The 23,101-nt window shown below is 39.4% G+C and overlaps 1 protein-coding gene across 4 annotated transcripts in view; it reads left to right on the top strand.

Annotated features, from left to right (window-relative positions):
- atrnl1b (attractin-like 1b) overlaps positions 1–23,101 on the top strand; it is a 959,007-nt gene that overhangs the window by 734,583 nt on the left and 201,323 nt on the right. For all 4 annotated transcript variants that reach the window (XR_009446966.1, XM_059653033.1, XM_059653032.1 and 1 more), the window contains one exon: positions 21,750–21,857. Coding sequence is in view for 3 of the 4 variants with exons in the window: in XM_059653033.1 (XP_059509016.1) it covers positions 21,750–21,857 (108 nt within the window). In the remaining variant the exon portion in view is untranslated. Of the gene's footprint in view, positions 1–21,749; positions 21,858–23,101 lie in introns of those variants that run through there.

Here is a 23,101-nt window from a genome sequence, read left to right as displayed (position 1 = left end):
TCATGACAGTGCATTCTAATCTTATCCAAGCCATTGAATGAGATTATATATTTTACTGAGTGTGAACAAGGGCTGCAATGGCAAACAACCAAAATTGTTGCAACTGTGCAGTAAAGGTTAAGAAGGTTGCATCTGTTCTAGTTTTTCTTTACGTCATTTGTCAGTTTGCTTTCTGCGTGTTTAAAAGAGATGGAACACAACTAATTTTATTGAGGAAAATAAAATCATTCTGCTGGATTTGGGCATACGGCCTTTTTTTGAGAATCAAATTTTACTTTGACAGAGAAGAAACTGTAGAATGGGTGAATTAAATGTACAGTCAGTGCCAGAGGCGGGGAGGTAGTGGTGTAGTGTATTGTCACTGGATGAATAATCCAGAGGCCCAAGATAATGCTCTGGGCGAATGGGTTGAAATCCATTCTGACAGATTGTGAAATCTGGCTTTAATTCATTAAAAATACAAGTGATATTGAAGGCTAATATTATAATATTTATTTCTGATCATTGTAAAAAATCCATCTGGTTAACTAATGCCCTTGAAAGAAAGGGAATACTGCTATCCTCTCCAGTTGTGACCGACAGGTGACTCCAAATCCACAGAAATGTGATTGACTCTTAAATACTCTCGGATAAGGTCTGACAGGCCATTCAGTTGAATGTAATCATTTCAAAGTTTTACTAAAACAATGGAACTGGATTGGCCACCAAGCACGGCCATGGCACCAGACACGACAATGGCACACAGCCCAAATGGCTCTTCCAGTTCTCCCTGACTAACATCTGTGGGTTCTTGTGAGAATTAGAAGAGCAGCAGCATTATATAGACATTCATGCAGTATCATACATTACAGATAATGTCACAGGAAACACTGTCATCTTTTATTTTACTTTTTCTTTGAGTTTTATCCAGTTCTGTGAAGTCTTTGGATGAAGTTGGCTATCTGAACTGGTGCTTCTCAGAATTGAAAGATACAGTGAAACCAGATTGCTTTACAGTAAAGAGTTAGTGTTGGTTCCAGACCAGAAATGTTGGGATAAAATCCGGAAGAGGTAATTTAAAGCTGAGCATATTTAAGCTGACCTGCATGAATGGCTCCAGGAGAAGACTATCAGCAAATCCAGTCTATAAGCTCAAGTCACAGGTGACTTAATTCTACCAAGGTGTTTGAGACAGAGATTCCTGTGTGAGTACTGTATGGATGGTATTTTTCAATGCCATACCAGGAATGTGTTATTGCTACTGTACCAAAGCTGTTGACCTTCTGAATTTATAAATACGTGTTTTGAAATAATGGGATTGCACTTTTACTGTGAATTTAAAAACCTTAAATTCATCTTAAAAGTAGGTGAGATAACAAGATGTAGAGCTGGATGAGCACAGCAGGGCAAGCAGCGTCAGAGGAATGGGAAAGCTAACATTTCAGGCCTAGACCCTTCTTCAGAAATTCTAAATTTCTAAAGAAATGTCTAGGCCCAAAACATCAGCTTTCCTGTTCTTCTGATGCTGCTTGGCCTGCTGTGTTCATTCAGCTCTATAGCTTGTATTCTCAGATTCTCCAGCATCGGCAGTTCCTACTATCTCTTAAAAGTAGGTGGCTTGGTGTATTCCAATTTATTTTTTTTATAATTAACTTCTGCTTTATAATAAAAGCAACATCTGCTGCGTCAAGTGTTTATAATTTAGTGAGAGATCATTTTGTGAAAGCCAAAGCAAATCAAAATATGATCTGTCAAGCCAGGTTTCAGTCTTGGATCTGATTTGTCCATTATAACATCAGCTGGGATTTGAGACATGGAGGCACTGCCAACTGCATGTTGTCTTCCAATCCTCTCATTGTCTTGACTTTAAATATATTGCCCTTCCTTCGCTGGTGCAGAATCAAGTTCTGGAACTCCATCTCTGTCTGCACTCTGGGTGTACCTAAATCACATAAACTGCACAAGGTCAAGAGTGCAGCCACACCATCGTCCTCACAAGCCAAGTTGGAGTTGGGCAATAAATGCTGACTTATTCTACTGTGCCCTCATCCTATGAATGAAAAAAAGAAGAGAAATTAAAGGTAGAACTTAATACCATCCAAAATGGTGCATTTGACAGCAGCTGGAGGTATTACTTCCCCCTCTCAGCAAGTTGTGGCCATGTGTTGTTTACAGTCTCACACAAGGCTGTTTCTTGTTCAACTGCTTTCAATGCCTCTTCAAAATATCTGACATAGGAAAGGATGAAGGGAAGTTCACAGAGAGTCAGCCTTCAGTGCAGACTCTCTTCCCAGCTGCCGCACCACCTCCCACCATTCCTGCCACTCTGACCACCTCCTGCTATCACTCCCTCTGCCTGGGCCCACGGAGGAATCTGGATCTCTTGAGCCTGTGTGTGGTAACAGCCACCACTTCTCAGAAATGTCTGGTTTGCCACCTAAGATCATGCTCATAAGACATAAGAGCCCATCAAGTCCATAACAATTGCTGCCTTGCAATACAATTTTTCTTTCTAAACCTACAAATTCCCTCTTGAGAACAATAACTTACTCCCTGAATTTAACTTAAAGCCCTAGTTGTTTGATTCAACAAGACATTGATTGCAGAACGATTCAAGTGCGTTGCAGCATAATTCCAAAGAAACCTGTCACACTGGAATAGCTCCCTTCTACCTCTGTACTGGTGCCAGTGCCTCGAGCTGAAACTCATTGCTCTGAGGCCAATCTTTGAGCCATGCATTGGGGCGGCACGGTGGCTCAGTGGTTAGCACTGCAGCCTCACAGATCCAGGGACCTGGGTTCGATTCTAGCCTCAGGTGACTGTCTGTGTGGAGTTTGCACATTCTCCCCGTGTCTGCGTGGATTTCCTCTGGGTGCTCCGGTTTCCTCCCACAGTCCAAAGATGTGCAGGCTAGGTGGATTGGCCATGCTAAATTGCCTGTAGTGTTCAGGGCTGTGTGGATTATAGGGGAATCAGTCTGGGTGGGATGCTTCAAGGTGCGGTGTGGACTTGTTGGGCCGAAGGGCCTGTTTCCACACTGTGGGTAATCTAATCTATTCTAACTCCTTGAATTTATTTATCCTATGACAGTTTGCACATGGCTCAGGTGGTAATCTGAGATTATTACCTTGTTGATTCTGGTTTGTAATTTTGTTAGTAATTGTTCAAAATCTTTCAAAACGTCCTTTCTAGATCTATCAGTGCCGTTGGTACCACAATGGACGATAACAACTGGATCCCTCCCCTCCCTTTCCAAGTTCTTATCCACTCCTGAGGAGATTTCCTTAATCCTGGGACTGGACAGGTAAAAAAGCCTTTGGTGCTCACAGCTGTAGGAAATGGCACCATCCCCCTATTCACACTGCCCCCAATTACTACTGGATTCCAATTGCTTTGTCCTACTTGAATGTTTTCTGTACCGAGGTACCATGTCAGTTCCCTGTTAACCCTTGCCACGTTTATTTGCACAGCTTACAGGAAGCTCTCATCTTTTGAAAAATTGCAGCGGCCAAATCTCCTTGAAAATTACCGCTTGGGTCCCCATATAGGTTTACCCTGCAGTGATGCTCCTGTCCCTCATCACAAATTTAACTGATCTAATTTGAGGGATGTGACACCCTCCTGGAGTAAAGTGTCCAGGTAATTTCCCTCTTTTGTGATTATGACGTAATGTCTGCAGCTCAGACTCCAGCTTTTCAATTCTTATCGACAATTGTTTGAGCTGCAAACACTTGCTACAGGTGTGTTTGGTCTGGGTCAATTTGATGTCCTGTAACTCCCACATGCAGCTGTAACCTGGCAGGAATTCTGACCCTGGAGTCCTTCATCCTGGAGAAGGCCTGCCATTGCCCAGTTAATTGGTAGGATTGGGGGATTGGATTAACATTGTAGATAAAAGAGAGGCAAAGGAACTTCTAAAAGTTACTTGTCAGAGTTTACATTTTCTTAAATCTCCAACAGGAATTTAATCCTGAAGGGATGAGACTATCTTGTTGTAATGGTCAATTTTCAGGAGCACAATCTGACAGAATTTTCCACTTGCCAAGATGTTAAAATGCCAATTAGACTGAAGTGGACCAATTTAACTTCAGAAGATGAGTTTAACTTGAGTCTACCACTCAAATACAGTGACTTCACTCCATTCATTACATTTCAGTTTTGTACCCGTCAGCAAAATGCTTTTATCAAGGCATTAGCACTAATTAATACATCTCTCAAACTTCTTTTGCTTTTCTGCACTTGAGTAGGCATCCAACCTTGATTGTTGCAGTAGCTTTTCGGTGCGAACAAAATGAGCACCATTTCTCAGATCATTATCGTGGACTAATGTTGTAAACAGTAAATTTTAAGAAACCTCAGACCAGTAGTGACAAAATTAATAGAGGTTGTACTCCTGTCTTATAATGTGGTGTAAAATTCCAATGTAGTTGCACTTATGTTTTGCATTCTGCTTCCATGTTAAGCACCAATTTAATGTGTAATTAATATCAAGTTAATACAATGATCAACAGCCATCTGGGGTGGTTGTTATCTGGCTCTTAATATTTTGCATGTCTCGTAAGTCACAAGAAAAGTATCACCAATAAGTGTTTGGCTGAAGTGCTGATGAATTCAGCGAGAACTGGATATTTTGATCAGCTTGTGTACTAGCACTTTATCTTGTAAAAATTAGAAGACTCTTGTGAGGTTAGCCAAGAAGAAATGATGTAGTAATTCATTAGAATTAAGACAACAGATAATGGTAGTAATAAACCCTTGGAACATTGTTCAATACATCAAATTTTGTAAAAAGATATTATTCAGTGGAATAAGCATGCTCGTACATGTCGTCATTATCTTTTTGCATGAAATTCATTTCATGAATTTTTGAGGAGTATTTTGAGATTGCCATGGATTAACAGCAAAGATCCCTGACTTGTAGCAACATCTTTTATGCTTTAAGAACAGAAAGTGTTGGAGAAACTCATCAGGTCTGTTAGCTTCTCTGGAGAGGGGAACAAATTAACTTAACCAAGTCCAATATGACTTCAAAGAAGAGGTATACCAGATCCAGACTCGAAATGCTAGGTTTGTTTCTTTCTCCACAGACGTTGCCAGCCATGGTGAGCTTCTCCAGCACTTTCCAATTTTATTTCAGATCTCCCTTATCTGCAGTGCTTTGCTTTTATGTTTTGCTCAGTTAATGTTTAATGTAATGTGCTCTTTTATAATATGTGTTTCATAATCTCACCCGCATATGGAACATTACATGATGGATAATTTCAGTTATATTGTGTTTGTTTTACGCAGTTAAGACTTTCCTCATGCTTCTTGCCCTTCACATGTTTCTCTGTTTCACCAGGTATTTTTAAAATGATGTGTATTCAAACAAACTGATGTTTTCTTTCAATGGAGAACATCTGTGATATTACATGACAATTATAGATACTTTCTAATCACCCTGTTCAGAGACATTATTATAGGCCTCTGGAGAAGGTGAAACTTGAACTTGGACCTCCTGATCTAGAGATAGGGACACTACCAGTACTGTTACCCCTTGACTGCACTACTGTACATTCATGACCATTATATTTAGTCACACAAAGACTAAAAGATTATTGTTAAACCAATCTCTGTGGCATGTGCATTATGTTATTGCTTTCCTTCTAAAGATACTGTATGAGTTGTAGACCGGAAAATTTATTGTTTAGTAATGAAAAGAGGAGTTTAAGATCAGTGTATTCCAAATTAATAGAGGAAGAATCCATAGAAAATAAACTTACAGCAAGAAATGTATTCATTGAAAATCTTATTTCGAATATAAGTTTTGCATGGGAACGATAGACCTTAATACTAATTGTAGAACTGTTGCTAGTGGCAAGAATAGTAACCTCCTCTATACGCTGTCCAATTCATTCACATCCTTTCTAAACTGTGGCACCCAGAAGTATACACAATGCACCAGCTGATGTCTATGCTGTGTCTTACGTAGGTTCTGCATAACCTCCTATTCTTGATTTCTGTGCCTCTATTTATGAAACTTAAAATATTATTTGCCTTAATAACATATATACCTACCAACTCGTGGCAGCTTAAATGACTTATATGTTTATGCGTGTGTATGTATAAGGTGTCTCTGCTTCTGCTGTTGTGAAATTAGTATAGTACTTATGGATTGGAAGGCAGGATGTTAGAATTTGCTTGTAAATGATAGGGGGTTAGAGTGCATGGCCCCTTTTAAAAGGTGTGTTTTTTTAGGCTTAGAAATTAATAAAAATGCCTGCAGGCATCTGCAGATGCATAGAGGGCTCTTGAAATTGGAGCATTGTATCAAAAGGCATTGCCTGCTAATAGTAAAGTGGCATTTTTACAAAGACAACAGGTTTTTGAATTTAGCCAATTAATTTAAACCTGGCCCTAGACACCAAAGCCCAATTAAGTTTAACTCTGATGGTTTTGACAACCTCAGTCCATTGCTATTGTAAGAAAGCAATTGTCATCAAAGGTATAAAAGAAGAGGGGATTTTAAAATCAGGGTGAGGGCAAACTGCCATCTGTTAAGAGAATACCTCTCAGCAGCCATCAGCTCGAAAGAAAGAGAAAATCATTGGCTCGTATAGAAATCTCAAAGCTCTCACAGTAAGCACCATCTAAATAAAGGTACTATGGCACACTTGGCTAACATTCCTACACACAAATTCGACTGAGGAGGACTTCCATGATTGGAATACAGTGGAGAAAGCAAAGAGCAATCCGAAAGACTTTCCTGGCTGTAATTGTGAGAGATTAAGCTTTATTTTATTTATTAATTTGTTATACATACGTGGGACTTATATATATATCGGAACAGCATACCATGAGAATTTTGTTGTATTCAGGAATAGTTAGTTAAGGGAGAATTGTTTGGTTTGTTAGTAGTTCTGTTAATTTGTTCACTGTAGAGTTAGATAAGTAAATTGTTACTTGTTGATTATGGAGTGACTGTCAGGCGCTCATGTCATTTAACCACTCCTCTATACCAGATGGGGGGATAGTGAGAGGCAGATTGTACCACTTTTCTCAGTTTGTTTAACAGATTATGAAGTGAGGCGAGCTTCTCTGGGTGTTTCGGTTTTAATTACCGGGGGTGGGGGTGGTCGACCTCAGCTTCGTAACACTCCACACTCTTGTGAATAGTACCCTTAATGTGCAGATTAAACCTAGTAAGAGCAGATCTCAATTTTGTGGATTCCTTTTGGATAACCTGCGGTATCCTTTCGGTCAGGTAAGGTATGCCCTAGGACAGGGTTACAAGAAACTTTTGGGAGGGATAAAATGCCTTTGGGATTGTTAAGAGTAGGCATGCCTAAGAAGGGTATAAGCTCATGGAACTGTCAAAAATAGTTGTTAAAAGTGTCAGGAGGAACTGTTAGAAGCATATGTTAGAGAAAGATAGAGGTTGATGCATTTAGAAGTCCTGTCCTTTAAATCTTTGGGGAAAAGAATGTCAGGAATTTTTAAAAAAAGAGAATGCTTGCTATTTCTATCTACTGACATAAGCCTAAGTGCTTCCATTACAGGATCATTGCTACAAGATTTTATAACTGTTCATTATCACAGTAGATTCCTTCCGTTCACAATTGATGGACAGCTACAAGTGGTTACAACATCTATGAAATGGGACGATGAATTCTAATTGTAATAAGAAGTTATGCACTTCAGTAAAAATTCTGTTATGGAGCATTATATATTCATGGAATATAACTGTGGTAAATTGGTCTTTATAAATGTTTTTAAATAAAATGATCTGCAATACTTAGGATTTATTAAACAAAACTTCTGAGGTATTGCCATGGTAGATGTTAGGTTGGTAAAAGTAACCTGAGGGAATAGGTTGGCATGGGTTTAACATTAAGTTAGCATTAGGGATTTAAAGGACCATGTAATTGGATAGAGAGGTATAAATTGACACAGACTTTGAAGGGCCATGGAGGTTGGATACAGAACCATAGATTGAGGGAATGAGGTTTTATGGTGGGGTAGGTACAATGACTTAGGTTAACAGAGTGGTATGGATGCTGTGAAATATGCATTGAGCATAGGGAATGTGTGAGGGCTGTTTTATGTCTTGCATTTATCTTTGTTTTGAAACTTTAAAGCAGTACCCTTGTGCAAAGGCAGGCTTCCCAGCCAGACCACCTCCACAAACCACATCCTTCAGTCTCAGCCTGGAATTACCCGGCTAAACTCTTGGAAAACCCCACCATCCCAGAATGAAAATTCCAGCTTCTCAGCCACTTTTTCTCCTGAGTCAGTTTTGTGGAGTCAGGAAATGCTCTAACAAGATTAATTTCATTACATTTTAACAATCAAGCAAGTTCAATATCTTAAGCTCCAAATAAGTAGATTAGATTAGATTCCCTACAGTGTGGGAACAGGCCCTTCGGCCAAACAAGTCCACACCGCCCTTTGGAGCATCCCACCCAAACCCATCCCCCTATAACCCACACACCCCTGAACATTACAGGCAATTTCGCATGGCCAATCCACCTAGCCTGCACATCTTTGGACTGTGGGAGGAAACCGGAGCACCCGGAGGAAACCCACACAGACACGGGGAGAATGTGCAAACTCCACACAGACAGTTGCCTGAGGCTGGAATTGAACCTGGGTCCCTGGTGCTGTGAGGCTGTAGTGCTAACCACTGAGCCACCGTGCCGCCCCAATGATAGATTTCTCTGATGTTCTACAGTATATACATATATACATGACAGAAATTTATATATAAATACAAATTGCCATGTGATTTTAATACTTGTACTTTACAGGTGATGCTGCAGTCAAGTAGTACAAACAACAGTTATTCACAATATAGTCACAGTGCCATTCTGACTGCTATGTTAGTCCAATGATCGTTTTGGATGACCTTTTCTGCTTAGACTTAGAATTAATGAATCCTATCGGGGCAAACTATTGATGGTGGCTTATTTGATGTGATGTAATTGATGAACTTCAAATCATCCCATTTTCCTGTTACAGCTGCCTGGCTTTGCTCTAAGTGTTCATGTCCTCTGACTCTGTTACTTTGATCATGCTGATCTCAATCTTGAATAGCTGCTACTTGCAATCGCTCATGGTGTGATGCAATAGAATGGTTAAATACAAGAAAAAAATGATGTAAACCTGTCTCCAAGATTTTCTATTTCTGGACACCATTGATGTAAAGTATACTCTTCAATCCCAAGCTGACTTATTGTCGATCTGAAAGTTTTGTTTTTATTTACATTTTATAGTTGTTAATTAACTGCTGTTTGAAGCATTCATTAAAAACAATTGCTTTGCTACAGACTTTACAGGTTATGAGATTTAAATGGCATTAATGTTGTATTCATTCAGGCAAACTGTCAATTCCTAGGTAATGTTCAAAGATGAATGTGTTTTTCTGTTGTTTTTCATTTATAGTATGATTACTAAGCATTAATTAATGTTAGTATTTTCTGTATCATTGTAGATTTATTTTTATGATGTTTCATTTCTCACACCTTCAGCCCAAAGGTAAACTTGGCAGCATTGGAATTCCCCTCCCCAGCCGTTAGCTCAGGTTGAGAAAGAATGTGTGTAGTGTCAGCATTCTTATTAGAGCCTGAACTAAATTTCAAGCACCATATCCTCTCCATCACCGGCACTTATGTAAAAACACCTGTCTTCCTACCCATTACAGCCCATCTTCTGCCAAAACTCTGACTCATTCCTTCATTACCTCCACACTCAATATATTCCAAAGCTGATTAATTTTGTGTATGGTTTGGAGAAGGTTCACACTTGATTAAATACAGTAAACATCATCCACTATGACAATATCATGAGGACTTAATCAGAGTATAGTAGGAGTTGGTTGGAATGGACATGAGGCTGGTGTGCATCTGTCAACCACTGTAAGAGGGACCCTATTCAAGTAATTTATAAATAGTTGTGAAAATCCAATGAAACTTTGCATTGTACACTCTACAAGATACTTCTAAGACATACTGCATGATGAGCAACTAATTGTTGGTAATTGTGGACTACGGCTACAACTTCACGAACGACAGTGACCAGCCATATTTATAAATTATGCCAAACAAGAAAAGATAGACTTGAGGCCTTCAAGTGAAACTAGAGGAAAGAAAACATGCTGGTGACCTAGAAAACATAAAAATATTACTATCAGCAGCAAACTCCACAAAACTCATAGGTATACTCAGCCCAGAGGAATACATTAGAGAATGTCACAGAAAGCACTTCAGACTTGACAGAAAACACACAGGATAAAAGCTCATAGGATCAAAAAACACATAGGATTTACAGCTCTAAGGCAGAGGTGCAGACTGCATTGAGAGTTGGCGGTCAGTGGAAGCAGATGCATGTTTGACCTGAGTTAGTGAGCTGAGCAGACATCATGGATTGTGTGCTTTAAAGCAGAAATTCGCTGAGCGACTAGGACAAGCCTTAAACATTGCCATTATTGAGGCTGAAAATGCAGTAATTAATGAAAAACATGTTGCAACTCTGGGTGTCACCACCATAGCATGTCAGTACTATGTAGCAGGGGTGGAGAAGCAAATGTAAGAGGGCCATAGTAGAAAATGTGCTTATTCCAAGAACAAACAGCTAAGGGTGTTACTAAACAAGCCATTAAAACAGATGAGCTTTGGGCATTTTAAAGAAGTACACAATTCTGGTCTGATCAAAAGTTTTATCAGAAGATGAAACAGCAGTAGAAGTCATTACAAGGCTCTGCGGTACAGAAAACCTCTGTTATAGACTCAAACACTCCAGTGTTGCAGCAAAGTGCAAGAGGATTGTCACTACCACAGATGAAAGAAACTTCAAAGAAGATAAAATACCTAATCAAATTAGGAAGGTATGTAATCAGAAATAGTATCACCAGGATAATTTAATTTCAAATTAGACATCCTGGAGAAAATAATTCTTGAATTATGAAATAACTTCTAAGTTGGATATTATTATTTATATCCACTTTTGCACACCATTGGAAGCATTAAAGACAATGTTACATTTTCCAACAGGTAAATGAAACATTAGACAACCTCAAAGAGATGTTAAAAGCCTTGAAAATTATTTAAATCTCAGAACTAACAGAATTCTTGAACGGGCAAGATTCAATAAAAGGTTGCAATACAAAGGCACCATGTTCCTTGTAAGCTGTGCATGTGTTTAGCTCCTCATCAGAAAATAAAATCATATACCCCACATTCTTTCACAGACTCAATAGCATGATGTTCAGGCCCGTACTTCTGACCAGCTGGTCAGTACTAAGTATCATGCAACCATGTCCATGGCTTTGTAGCCCCAGTTCCTGATCAAATTCAAGTCCTGTTCAGGCAAGCAGTGGGAGGTTGGTTTGGAGCCAATGAAGAGGCCAACAAAACCTCAGAAGTTCTAGGACCTTGGAGTTAACCGTCTCAGGAGTTTACTCAAGTAGCAGGTTACATTTTTCTTTCATAGGTTTATAACTAGTTTAGAAATATCTCATTAAAAAATGTCTCAATGAAAAGCAAAAGAGTCTTCAAGCTCCATAAAAAGTTAAATTCTGTGAGTGTATCAAAAAGAATGCTTTTCAAAGTAGTTGAAACTGAAATATCATCTTCACTAAAATGGCGGGGGTACAGATCTGCGATATAGAGTCATACAGACATGGAAACAGACCCTTCACTTCAACCAGTCCATGCTGAACATAATCCCACACTAAACTAGTCACGCCTGTCTTCTCCTGGCCCATATCCCTCCAAACCCTTTCAGTTCATATATCCAACCAAATATCTTTTAACTGTTGTAATAGTACCCGCATCCACCACTTCTTCAGGAAGCTCATTCCACATGCGGACCATCCTATGTGAAAAAATTTGCCTCTTGTGTCTTTTTTAAATCTCTATCCACCCACCTTAAAAACATGCCCCTAGTTTAGATGCATTCCCCTTCTTAGGGAAAAGACAAACACCATCAATTCCATCTACACCTCTCATTATTTTATAAACTTCTTTCAGGCCATCTCTCAACCTCCTATGCTCCAGTGAAAATAAAGTCCCAGCCTATCCAGGCTTTCCTTATAACTCGAACCTTCCATACCAGGCAACATCCTGGTAAATCTCTTCTGAATCCTCTCCAGCTTGATAATATCCTGCCTATTACTAGGCAACCAAAACTGGACACAGTATTCCAGAAGAGGCCTCACCAGTGTCCTGTACAACTTCAACATAACCAAAGCACATGACCTTGAATTGATCCAGATTGAACTCCACTGCCATTTTTCAGCCCATTGACCCATTTGATCAAGATTCCTTTGTAATCTTAGAAAACCTTCTTCACCGCCAACAATGCCAACTTACTAAACATGCCTTCTATATTCTAACCAAATCATTTTGGTTGATCTCAATGATGAAGGGGGGAAGTTACAGTCCTTGAAGTAAGAGGACATCTGGGATGTTTGGGAGTGGAACGCCCCATGTTGGGAGCTTCTCCAACTGCATCTCTCCGCGACTCCCTCATCCACTCCAAACTCCCCAATAGCCCCACCACCCATGGCACCCTTCCACACAACCGCAGGCAGTGCTACACGTGCCCCTACACCTCCTCCCTCACCTCCATTCAAGGCACCAAACAAAATCTTTCACATCAGACAGATGTTCACCTGCATATCCGCTAATGTGGTCTATTGAATCCACTGTTCCTGATGTGGCTTCCTCTACATCAGTGAGACCAAGCAGAGCTCGGAGACTGCTTTGTAGAGCACCTGTGCTCTGTTCGCGACAAACAACACCTTCCAGTTGTGAACCTCTTCAACTCTCTCTCCCACTCCCTGGACGACATGTCCATCCTGGGCCTCCTCCAGTGTCACAATGATGCCACCCACAAACTGGAGGAGCAGCACCTCATATTTCGCTTCGGGAGCCTACAACCCAATGGTCTCAATGTGGACTTTACTCGTTTCAAAATCTCCTTGCACCCCTGGCCTCATCCCATGACCAACCCTCCCTCTCATCCCCGCCTTCTTGACCTGACACAACCTGTCCGTCGTCTTTCCCACCTATCTACTGCTCCCATCTCACTGAACAATCGCCACTACTGCCTACGTGCACTCACCTATCACCATCCCACTTATCTTCCCCATCCCCACCCCTCCCCTCTCTGTTTATTTCAGAGATCCCTTCCCCCTCCCCATTTCTGAAGAAGGATCCCGACCTAAAATGTCAGCATTCCTGCTCCTTTGATGCTACCTGGCCTGCTGTGTTCCTCCAGCTCCACGCTGTTATCTCTGAGTATCTAAGTGAATTTCTGTATTGGAGTGATGAAGTTGAGGAGGTTCTGGTCACTCGGGTGATCAGAGTGATGTTAGGCAGTGATGTTAACATTTTTGCAATTCTTCAATTTATTCAACAACTGTATAGAGATTTCCACAACGGGAGTTAATGGGGCAGCATGCATTTCATCAGGCTGCTATGACCAAGACAACTAATTATGAATTGGGAAAAGTCCGTTGTGCACTTGACATCAAAATATTCTGGATATCCAAATACTACAAGAGTATAGCCTCAAAGATTTGTGAAATGTACTCTTATTTTATATTTGTTATTGTGGGAAAAAGTCAAGACAGATTTCATTCAGAGATTCAGTGATTTGCAAATTATGCCCTAAAAGACAAATAGTTTCAAAAAATTTCCACTCTTGCCATTTGTGTAACATTTTAAGCATTGAGTGCTGATTGTGAGTGTGGATTTGGCCTAATGATTCTGATTAAATCTAAATCCAGAAATAGAAATAAAACAGATCACTTGGATAATTTGAAGCAAATTAAATTGTACATTACATCTGGACAAAATATTATAATGTGACACACATTATTGAACAGTAAGTAATGATAGGCATGAAAAGCTGCCAACAAGTCGTGAAGAAATTAGTTGGGCCATCTTTTGATGGGGTATAATAGTTGGTGCATGGAGCGTAGCTCTAAACGAGACTTTTGAACCAAGCCAACAATTTTGTTCATTTTAGCAGGTGGAATACCTGTAATTAAAACAACATAAATGTGCACTTTTAATAGTTAATTTTTATTGTTCAATAATGGGATGTGGGCTTCGTTGTTTCAGCCAATGTTTATAGCCCATCCTAATAGCACTTTGATCTTGTGACTCATGAGGGCAATTAATAATCAGCTACTTTGCTGAGTCTAGAGTATGGTATAGGCCAGATTTCCTTCCTTAAAAAACATTAGTAAACCACATGGGTTTTTTTAAATTACATTCAACAGTGCCTTCATTGTCATTATTAGACTCTAACTCCAGAATTTTTGTTTTTGAATTTAAATTCCATCATCTGCTATGGCAGGATGTGGACCTGGTCCCCAGAACATTACCTGAGTCTTTGGATTAATTTTCTACAGGTAATACCACTAGACTATCACCTCCTCCAATAAGCACACTGCAACCAAATTGCTATATGACGTCCGTTTAATGGATGCTCTGGTTTAAATATACTGTTCAAACTACTCAGGAATCTGCACAGGCATGACTCAAATGAGGGAGAAAGTTGTCCTGGAGAATCCATAGATGATTTCTTCATTGATCTCCAACACGTTAGTGGAGAGATACGACTCTGGTGAATTTAAATTAGAATTTGTAAGAAATCAGATTATTGCAAGTATTATTGATGAGTCTTTGTCAAATTAATTAGTCCAAAGATACCAGACTCTAGAGAAAATAGTTATAGATAATGAGTGAAGCAGAGGTCCAGAAGGAAAATCCTAACAGGAGAAGATTAGGCTAGGATTCTATTCATTTGTTCAGGTACAAAACCACAAATTTTCAATGCAAGAGAATCTGACCATCATTGCTTGACATTCAATGGCATTATCATCTCTGAATCTTCCACTGACAACATCCTAGGGGTTACCATTGACCATAAACTGAACTGGACTAGCCATACAGTGGTCCAGAAATACGGTGGCTATAAGAGCAGGACAGAAGCTCACCCTCTGACTCCCCTGTCCACCATTTACACATCAGAAGTTCAGATTGTGATGGAATACTCCCCACTTGGCTGAATGAGTGCAACTTCCACCACACTCGATGATGACACCATCCAGCATAAGATAGCTTGCTTGATTGGCACGACATCCACAAACACTCATTCCTTCCACCACTAATGCTTAGTAGTGGCAGTGTGTACCATTTACAAGATGCATTGCAGAAATTCACCAAGGCTCCTTAGACAGCAACTATCAAATCACAATCACTACCATTTAGAAGGAAGAGACCAGCAGATGTATGATAACTCCACCATCTGCAAATTTCTAGTGGCCCAGTGGTTAGCGCTGCTGCCTCACAGTGCCAGGGGCCCAGGTTCGATTCTACCCTTGGGCGACTGTCTGTGTGGAATTTGCACATTCTCCCCATGTCTGCATGGCTTTCCTCTGGTTGCTCCAGTTCCTCCCACAGACCAAAGATGTGTGCGCTAGGTGGATGGGCTAGAATAAATTTCCTGTAGTGCTCAGGGATGTGTAGGTTAGATGGGTTGTGGGGAGTGTGTCCGGACGGGATGCTCTGAGGGTCAGTGCGGACTTGTTGGGCCAAAGAGCCTGTTTCCACGCTGTTAGGAATCTATAAAAGCTGCTCACCATCCTGACTTGGAAATGTGTCACCCTTCCTCCCCTGTTACTCGGTCAAAATTCTGGAACTCCTGACAGCATTGTGGATTTACCTGCTACAAATGGATTTTAGTGGTTCAAGAAGGTAGCTCACCACCATCTTTTCAAAGGCAACTGAGGAATAAGCAATGAATGCTGGCCCAACAATTGATGCCCATATCCCGCTAATAGTTTTAATTCATTCTTGGGTAGTGGGTGTCACTGAATGGGCCAGAATTTTTATAGCCCATCCCTAATAACCTCTTAATGTCAGTGGCTCACTAGACCATTTCAGAAGGCAGTTAAGAATCAACTACATTGATATGGTCTGAAGCCTTCATTGCTTAGACCATTGAGTGTAGGGATTGGTACTTCATGTTGCAGTTGCACAGGATGTTGGTAAGGCCAGTTTTGTACAGTTTTGGTTGCCCTGCTATAGAAAGGATATTATTAAATTGGAGAGGGTTCAGAAAAGATTTACCAGAATGTTGCCAGGAACTGGAGGGTTTGTGTTGTAATGATAGGCTGGAGAGACTGGAACTTTTTTCACTGGAGTGTAGGATGTTGAGGGGTGGCCTTATAGAGGTTTATAAAATCATGAAAGATGTAGATAAGATGAATAGCAAAGGTCTTTTCCCTGGGGTGAGGGAGTCCAAAACTAGGGGTGTATTTTTAAGGTGAGAGGAGAACTTTTAAGATGAGGGCAATTTTTTCACATAGAGGGAGGTTCATACGTGGAATGAACAGTCAGACGAAGTGGTAGATGCAGATACAATTACAACATTTAAAAGACTTTTGGACAGGTACATGAATGAGAAATGTTTAGAGGGATAAGAGCCAACCCAGGCGTGTAGGACTTGTTTAGTTAGGGGAGCTTGGATGGCATGGACAAGTTGAATCAAAGGGTCTGCTTTTGAGATCTCACACAGACCAGACCAAGCAAGAATAACATATTTCCTCCCAATAAGGGCACTGGTGAACTAAATGTGTTTTACAAGAATCAACAGTAGTTACATGGTCTTCTGTTTTAATTTCAGATTTTATTTCCGTACATGAACCCATGTCCCCGGTGCTTTAGCTGGGGTCCTGAATTACTAGTCCAGTAACATTTGCACTGTGCCACATCTTTCCCTAGAATGAACAAAAAAGAAATTTCCAACATTGGGAATTATAAAAACCTTATGTGTTTTCAACAAACAAAAATATTTACTCCTGTGTTGACCATCGTGTATTCACTTTAATCTCATTCAAAAAGTGAAAGCAGTTAAATATCACAAAGGCAAAGAAAAGCCTGTAGAAAATTTTGCTATGCTTATGTTCATGTTCATAAACTTAAACAGAATATTCTTAGGTTAGTTATGTCAGAATTTTAAAAAATGTTTCATACCCTAAGTAAGATGGAAAGCCATAGCTGGTTCATCTGAAATATTTTCCATTATATTCAAAGCTGAAAAAAGTTCAGATTCCAAGTATCAACAAACTTTTAGGAAAGTACAAAGGAAAAGATAAAACTGAAACGTTACACCGGTTGACAGTAATAGACAGACATTGGTCATACTTGTAACAGAATTCAATCAGACTGCCACACAACATAATTGTCTAATCTAAGTCTACCATTAGGGCTAGTGATAATAGGAACTGCAGATGCTGGAGAATCCAAGATAACAAGGTATGGAGCTGGATGAACACAGCAGGCCAAGCAGCATCTTAGGAGCAGGAAAGTTGATGTTTCGGGCCTAGACTTTAGGGCCTTAGGCAATTAGAAAAGACAAGTTCAAGAAAATTGGCAGACCTCCCTATTTTCCAAAGAAGAACGCCAACAATATCAAAGAGTATCCCATCAAGTAAGAATGCATCCTGAGATGACGCAAGTGGCAAAACAAACAAACAAACAAGTTTCATCAATAATTCAATAGCTGTGTGGGAAGGAGATACTGCAAAATACTAACGGGTTAATGTAATAAACCTGACTGTTTCTGCACAGATTCTCAAACATGTTTTTAAACTCCACTGACACAAATCAAAATATCATGCATACAATTCCATTGAACATGCCAGATTGTCTGCATGTGGGGGAGATAGAGTAATGATAAACATAGATAGGCAAAAAAAAGTTACAGCACTAGTATTATGAAAAGAACACTTTGGGAGGGGTGAAAGATGTTAAAAGAATTTTAAAGGTTGACTATGTGAATGAGTGCATTAGGCACCACCAAATGTGATGGTGCTGGGAAGACTTGTGTGAACTGGTCAGGGACAGACCAGAGGCACATGTGCTCCTCATAGTCTCTGTGATAATGTGGACTATATTCACGTAACTTGTAAATTATAGCTGTATTACAGTAAATGCACTATTGTTTACATATAAGACTCTTCTGGCTAAAACCACAGAAGTGGCTATCCTCATTCATTCTCTACCACAACGATCAGCGTTCTACCCAGCACAGCCTGTGCTTCTAAATTCTGCTATCTGTATCTACTCTATGCCAAAGTTCACTCATTCATCATTCCTACTTTATTAAACTAGCTCCTGCTCCCTCTGTGCCTCCAATATTAAAGCTTACGAGCTCCCTTCATTGTCTCTCTCGGTATCTCAGTCACCTGTTTGTGGACAATCCACGGTGATGAACTAATCTTATGTCTTGACCCCTGCCCCCTTTAAACCCAGCAGGAAGCTAGGTGTTGAGACTGTTGTGCCCTGTAGTTTGGAATTGTTCCTTAAAGCCTTATGCCACTCTAATTGTAGTCATTTCTTAAACTGCATTGTTAAAATCCACCTCTCAACCTAAGCTTTTGGTGAGCATCCTAATTAATTATTTCTTAAGTCAGAAGGCTGAATCTTTTGATTTTTTTTTGGTTAAGCCTGATTTGGGTTGAGTTGTTTGGAGGGATATCCACTGCAAGGCCTAGCAAAGTTTCTCATGTATCTTTCCAAACTCACCTTGTTAGCAATCAGGCCTGCCTTTGTGACTCTCATCATGTTCAATTCCAATCCTGTATTACAATGCAGTATTACATGAACAACACACCACTCAGCGGATAGCCTGAATTCATCAGTATCCCTTGTGCCCACGCTCATTGTTTGCTTAGACAAGCACGATCTGTCTGGAACTGCTCTGCAAAGTTTCTATCCTTTTGGCCCAGAACACAAAATTCATGCACTGCTCTGTGGGCAGGGACCTGGAGATCTTGCTGAAAGGCATGTCACTGAGATTTCCTCTTCCTCCAGGACCAACAGGGAAGATCATAACACCAAACCATGTCAGCCTCATCCAAGGTTGCTGCCTCAGACAGTACAGTCTCAGTCATCTGGAGGAATGCCCAGCAATGAACAAAGAAGTTTGATAATATTTTCCATTTCACTGCCATCTTCTCTCCAATCTGTCACCCTCTTTCTATCTCTGTTACCTTACCTATTTCCTACTGAGGATCATGTTCTACCACTCTCAATAATTTCTACATTTTTCCTCACTCAATGCCAACCACTCCAACCCACAATACCATGAACACGGCATGCCCTCTGTGCTGCCTACTCATCTGGTAGAGGTGGGGTAGGAGGGGGGTGCTGCATGACATCAGGCTTTTCCCCCTTTAAGTGGAGAGAATCCTAACTTTGACCATCCCAAGTGGCTGGCTGACCATTTTCAAGCTCCTAAACTGGTATCAAAGGCTGCTGTTAATTTGGCTGGGAAGCCCTGAGTGAAGGCTATCCCCTTTGACTTGATTAAAGTCTGCTGACAATTATGATGAGCTTCCAGCCTTTGTGTCTGCACTAAATGGCATGCCAAGACCACAGTAATTTGAAGCTGGCACCTCTGGCTGAGGGAGCAAAATGTGAAAATCCAATGCATAGGCAGGGATGCTCTGAGCTCTAGGCAGGCTCAGAATGTGTGAGCGTTATGATAGTGAGTGATGAACCCAGAGATGCAGCATGGTCCAGTCCATGAGCTGGGAATGCACAATGTCCCAGCTGCAGCATTACAATGATAATTGTTGGTGTTACCTGGTGTATCAGAGATGAAGGGTCTAGGCCCGAAACGTCAGTTTTTGTGCTCCTGAGATGCTGCTTGGCCTGCTGTGTTCATCCAGCTTCACACCTTGTTATATTAGATTCTCCAGCATCTGCAGTTCCCATTATCGCTTTAGTTCAAATGTCAAGTTTTCTCGATAGCTAGCTTGTTTGGAAAGCTTGGTAAGTTAGAAGGCTGAATGTTAATGAGGCAAGTTGGGCTGTTGACGAGGCATTTAACAAGCAGTAATCCCACATCTCTCAGATTCCATCAGTTCTTTTTGTCTGATGTCTTTGTGAAATTCTTAAAATGTTCCCTTTCTAAAGGAACATATGTTGTCATGGAACATTTTTCTTTAACTAACCAGAGGCACTAATGCAAGCAATAATTGTTTGCAATTTTCCCTTATTATTTATTAGAATTAGAGTTTATTTATCTACTTCAAACAATGTTTTTTTCTTTTTTAAATGGTATGCCATCCAACTCCAACGTTATATTAGGAATGTCATTCCTGAGGATAGCAATGGAAGTTAGTTGTGATCATCCACAGAAATATATATGCCTAAATTTAATAAAGAGCTGTGATCATTGGGAATTATTGTTTTATTTCAGGAGAATCTAAAGGAGAATAATCATATGTCATATGCCATTAGATCATATTTCTCTCCAGTAAGGTCCTTGATTTTAAAAAGACAATACCTTGCTAAGCAGAGAGATAAAGCGAGTAAGCCATGGTGGAGTATTTTTAGAGGGATTGGTATCATATGCACTTTGCAGAAATTGGGTGGTAATTCTTTCTGTGAGTGAGGACAAGGTGATTTATTGCTGGGCAATACTATACCTCTTGTGACCTCCCTTTCTCAAAACATAGTGGATAATAGACTAACTTTGCAGCATTTGAAAATAACTCATGCTGGGATCATTAATCTTTTTTATTAAATTCCAGTCAATACAAGCTTCAGATTACATAGCCCTGACAGAATTCTGCAGTACTAAAAGAGGAAAAGCTTTTCTTTTCTAATCAACTACTTACTTGAAACCTTTACATATTATTCAGATAACGACTTTTGTCTCCAAGGTAGCTGTTATGGAAATTATTCTTGTTGCTAACAGCAAAATTATCACTTTTTTTTGGAATTTCCTAGATCCTCTTGATTAAATGAAAGGCACAGGAATAGGGTCAGCCTTGTCTTCAGGGAGAATTAAATACCTTTTAAGATTGATTTAAAAGCTTTAAGTACCTTTTTAAAGCAACTCTAAAACATTCAGTCACAAGCTACTTAGATGTTTAACATAAGCCCTTTGCACATTAAGTGAAAAATATTATAAGGATTTTGTCCAGTTTGGATTCCCTACAGTATAAGTCTCTGAAATAGAAGTCAATGCTTGCTTCATATTGATTGTGGATGAAAAGAACCTTTCTTCAGTAAATTAATTCTCTGGGGAAAAAGATCTGCTAAAAGATTGATCAGAGCCTTATTTCAAACAGATCTTTAACTCATTCATTACCAGTTTTCCAACAAGTGATATTCCAATATAATATTCTTTTTGTGGTATGATGTTTTATGATAATCTAATTCAAGTATTATCAGATGAAATGGAAATAATCAAATACTTCTTAAAATTTTAATATCATTGCAAATGACAGTGGAACTATATGCAGCTAGATGCTATATCATAGATTAAACATGTTGGGTCTTTTGAATTATTGCAATAATATAGTTTTGAGTCATTATTGTCATTAGTTTGACACAAGTTGAAATTTGAAGTCATATTGATTGACCACTTGCCCATGAAACAGTTGCAAATGATTTTCACAATTGTTGCTCGAAGCATGTGTCCTCACATTAATTTTTAAAATGAATTTTTCTGAAAACTGAATGCAACACTGTTACACAATATAATGAAATTATATCGTGTGTCATAGTATACTTGACAGAGAATGAGAAGAAAACTCTCAAATTTGTTTGATATGGTGTGACAATATTATTACAGATCTGAAAGTATACATGAGTTTTTCTTTTAAAACATGATTACATAATGTTTCTAAACTCTCATATTTTCTCAATCTTATGTAGTGTCCCAAATTTTCAAAAACTTCTAACTTTTTTTTGAAACAGCAACTCATGAGGGAAAGACAGCAGATGGCTAGTCGTCCTTTTGCATCTGTTGATGTTGCCCTGCAAGTTGGAGCTGAACAGCTGGATATTGTGAGAGGACCGCCAGAGGTAAGAACTGTGGCTGTACTCATAATAATTGCATATTTATATGAAGTCACCTTATACAAAGTGTTATAATTATTTGGTACGTTTGTGATTTTATTGTATGAATACCTTTGGTTACATACGGAATTTGTTATAATGTCAGCTGATGTTATTACTGGACACGTCATATCCCAGATTAAAATAAGACATGCTAGGTCATATTTTCTTTCTCGTGGCCACTGATTGAAGCATATGCATGCAAAGTTGCAAATTGGTGTTAACGATATGAAAAATTCTCTTCTGCAAAAGAAGTGAAAATAAAATACAATAATCTACTCTCTATACATATAACTCACACTTAAAGATTTCAAACCACACAGTAAAAAGATGATCCCATTAGTTTCAAAGCCATGTCTTTACAATACTCATACACCAGAGAAAACTCTCATTTCTAGCATCCCTACAGGGCTTAATTTAACTGTGGTTTCAGCTGTGGTCTTGAAATTTGACAGCGTCTTCCTGCAGCATTCATGCAACTGAGCTTAAACTTCCTCAGCTTCAAATTATCTCTTCAGGATTTTAACCAAACACTTCTGGTCCAGACATTTACTTTTAGCAGTTAAACGTAACTCACTTTGGCAGGAGCAACTACTTTACGCACCTAGCTTCAGCCAAGGCCTGCAGAACTGCCCCAGAAGTAAGTTATTAAAACAAAAACCTGTTTTTCTCCCATAACTATGTGTGTTGCCCCTAATCAAAAGAAAGATTTTTTTTTAAATGCTGAGTTTCTAAACTGGAGTCTAATGCACAAATGTTCACCTTGTTTACTTGTAAAATTATCCTCATTATCTTAATAATCCAAACAAGTCCACCACTCTCCTGTAAGTCTTTCTCTCTCACTGTGTTTTAAAAATCACTGTGGACACAGAAATAATTGCGAGTTACTCATTAAACACCTTTTAAAAGCAGAAAGTTCAAATTCTCAAAAACATTAGAATAAAGTATTTTGAAATGACAACTTACATCACAATAAACACATGTAAGGATCAGGTTTTTTATGATCAAGTATTTAGGCAAAAAGTAGTTTGTTGACTTCTTACATGAGAAACGCAATCAAGGAGTGGAAATCTGTGCCGAACTAATAGTGATATTACTTGTTGCTGACCACGGTGCTGAATTCAGCATGCAACCTTTGTCCCATACTATCTGTTTAAATGAGAAAAGAGCAATTTCAAGAGTGTCAAAAGCATTCACTGTATAGTTTCCAT

The sequence above is a fragment of the Stegostoma tigrinum genome, chromosome 20, assembly GCF_030684315.1.
Source record: "Stegostoma tigrinum isolate sSteTig4 chromosome 20, sSteTig4.hap1, whole genome shotgun sequence".
NCBI classification, from domain to species: domain Eukaryota; kingdom Metazoa; phylum Chordata; class Chondrichthyes; order Orectolobiformes; family Stegostomatidae; genus Stegostoma; species Stegostoma tigrinum.
Note: the sequence above shows the minus strand (reverse complement) of the source record. Positions and strands in the feature narration are given on the sequence as shown.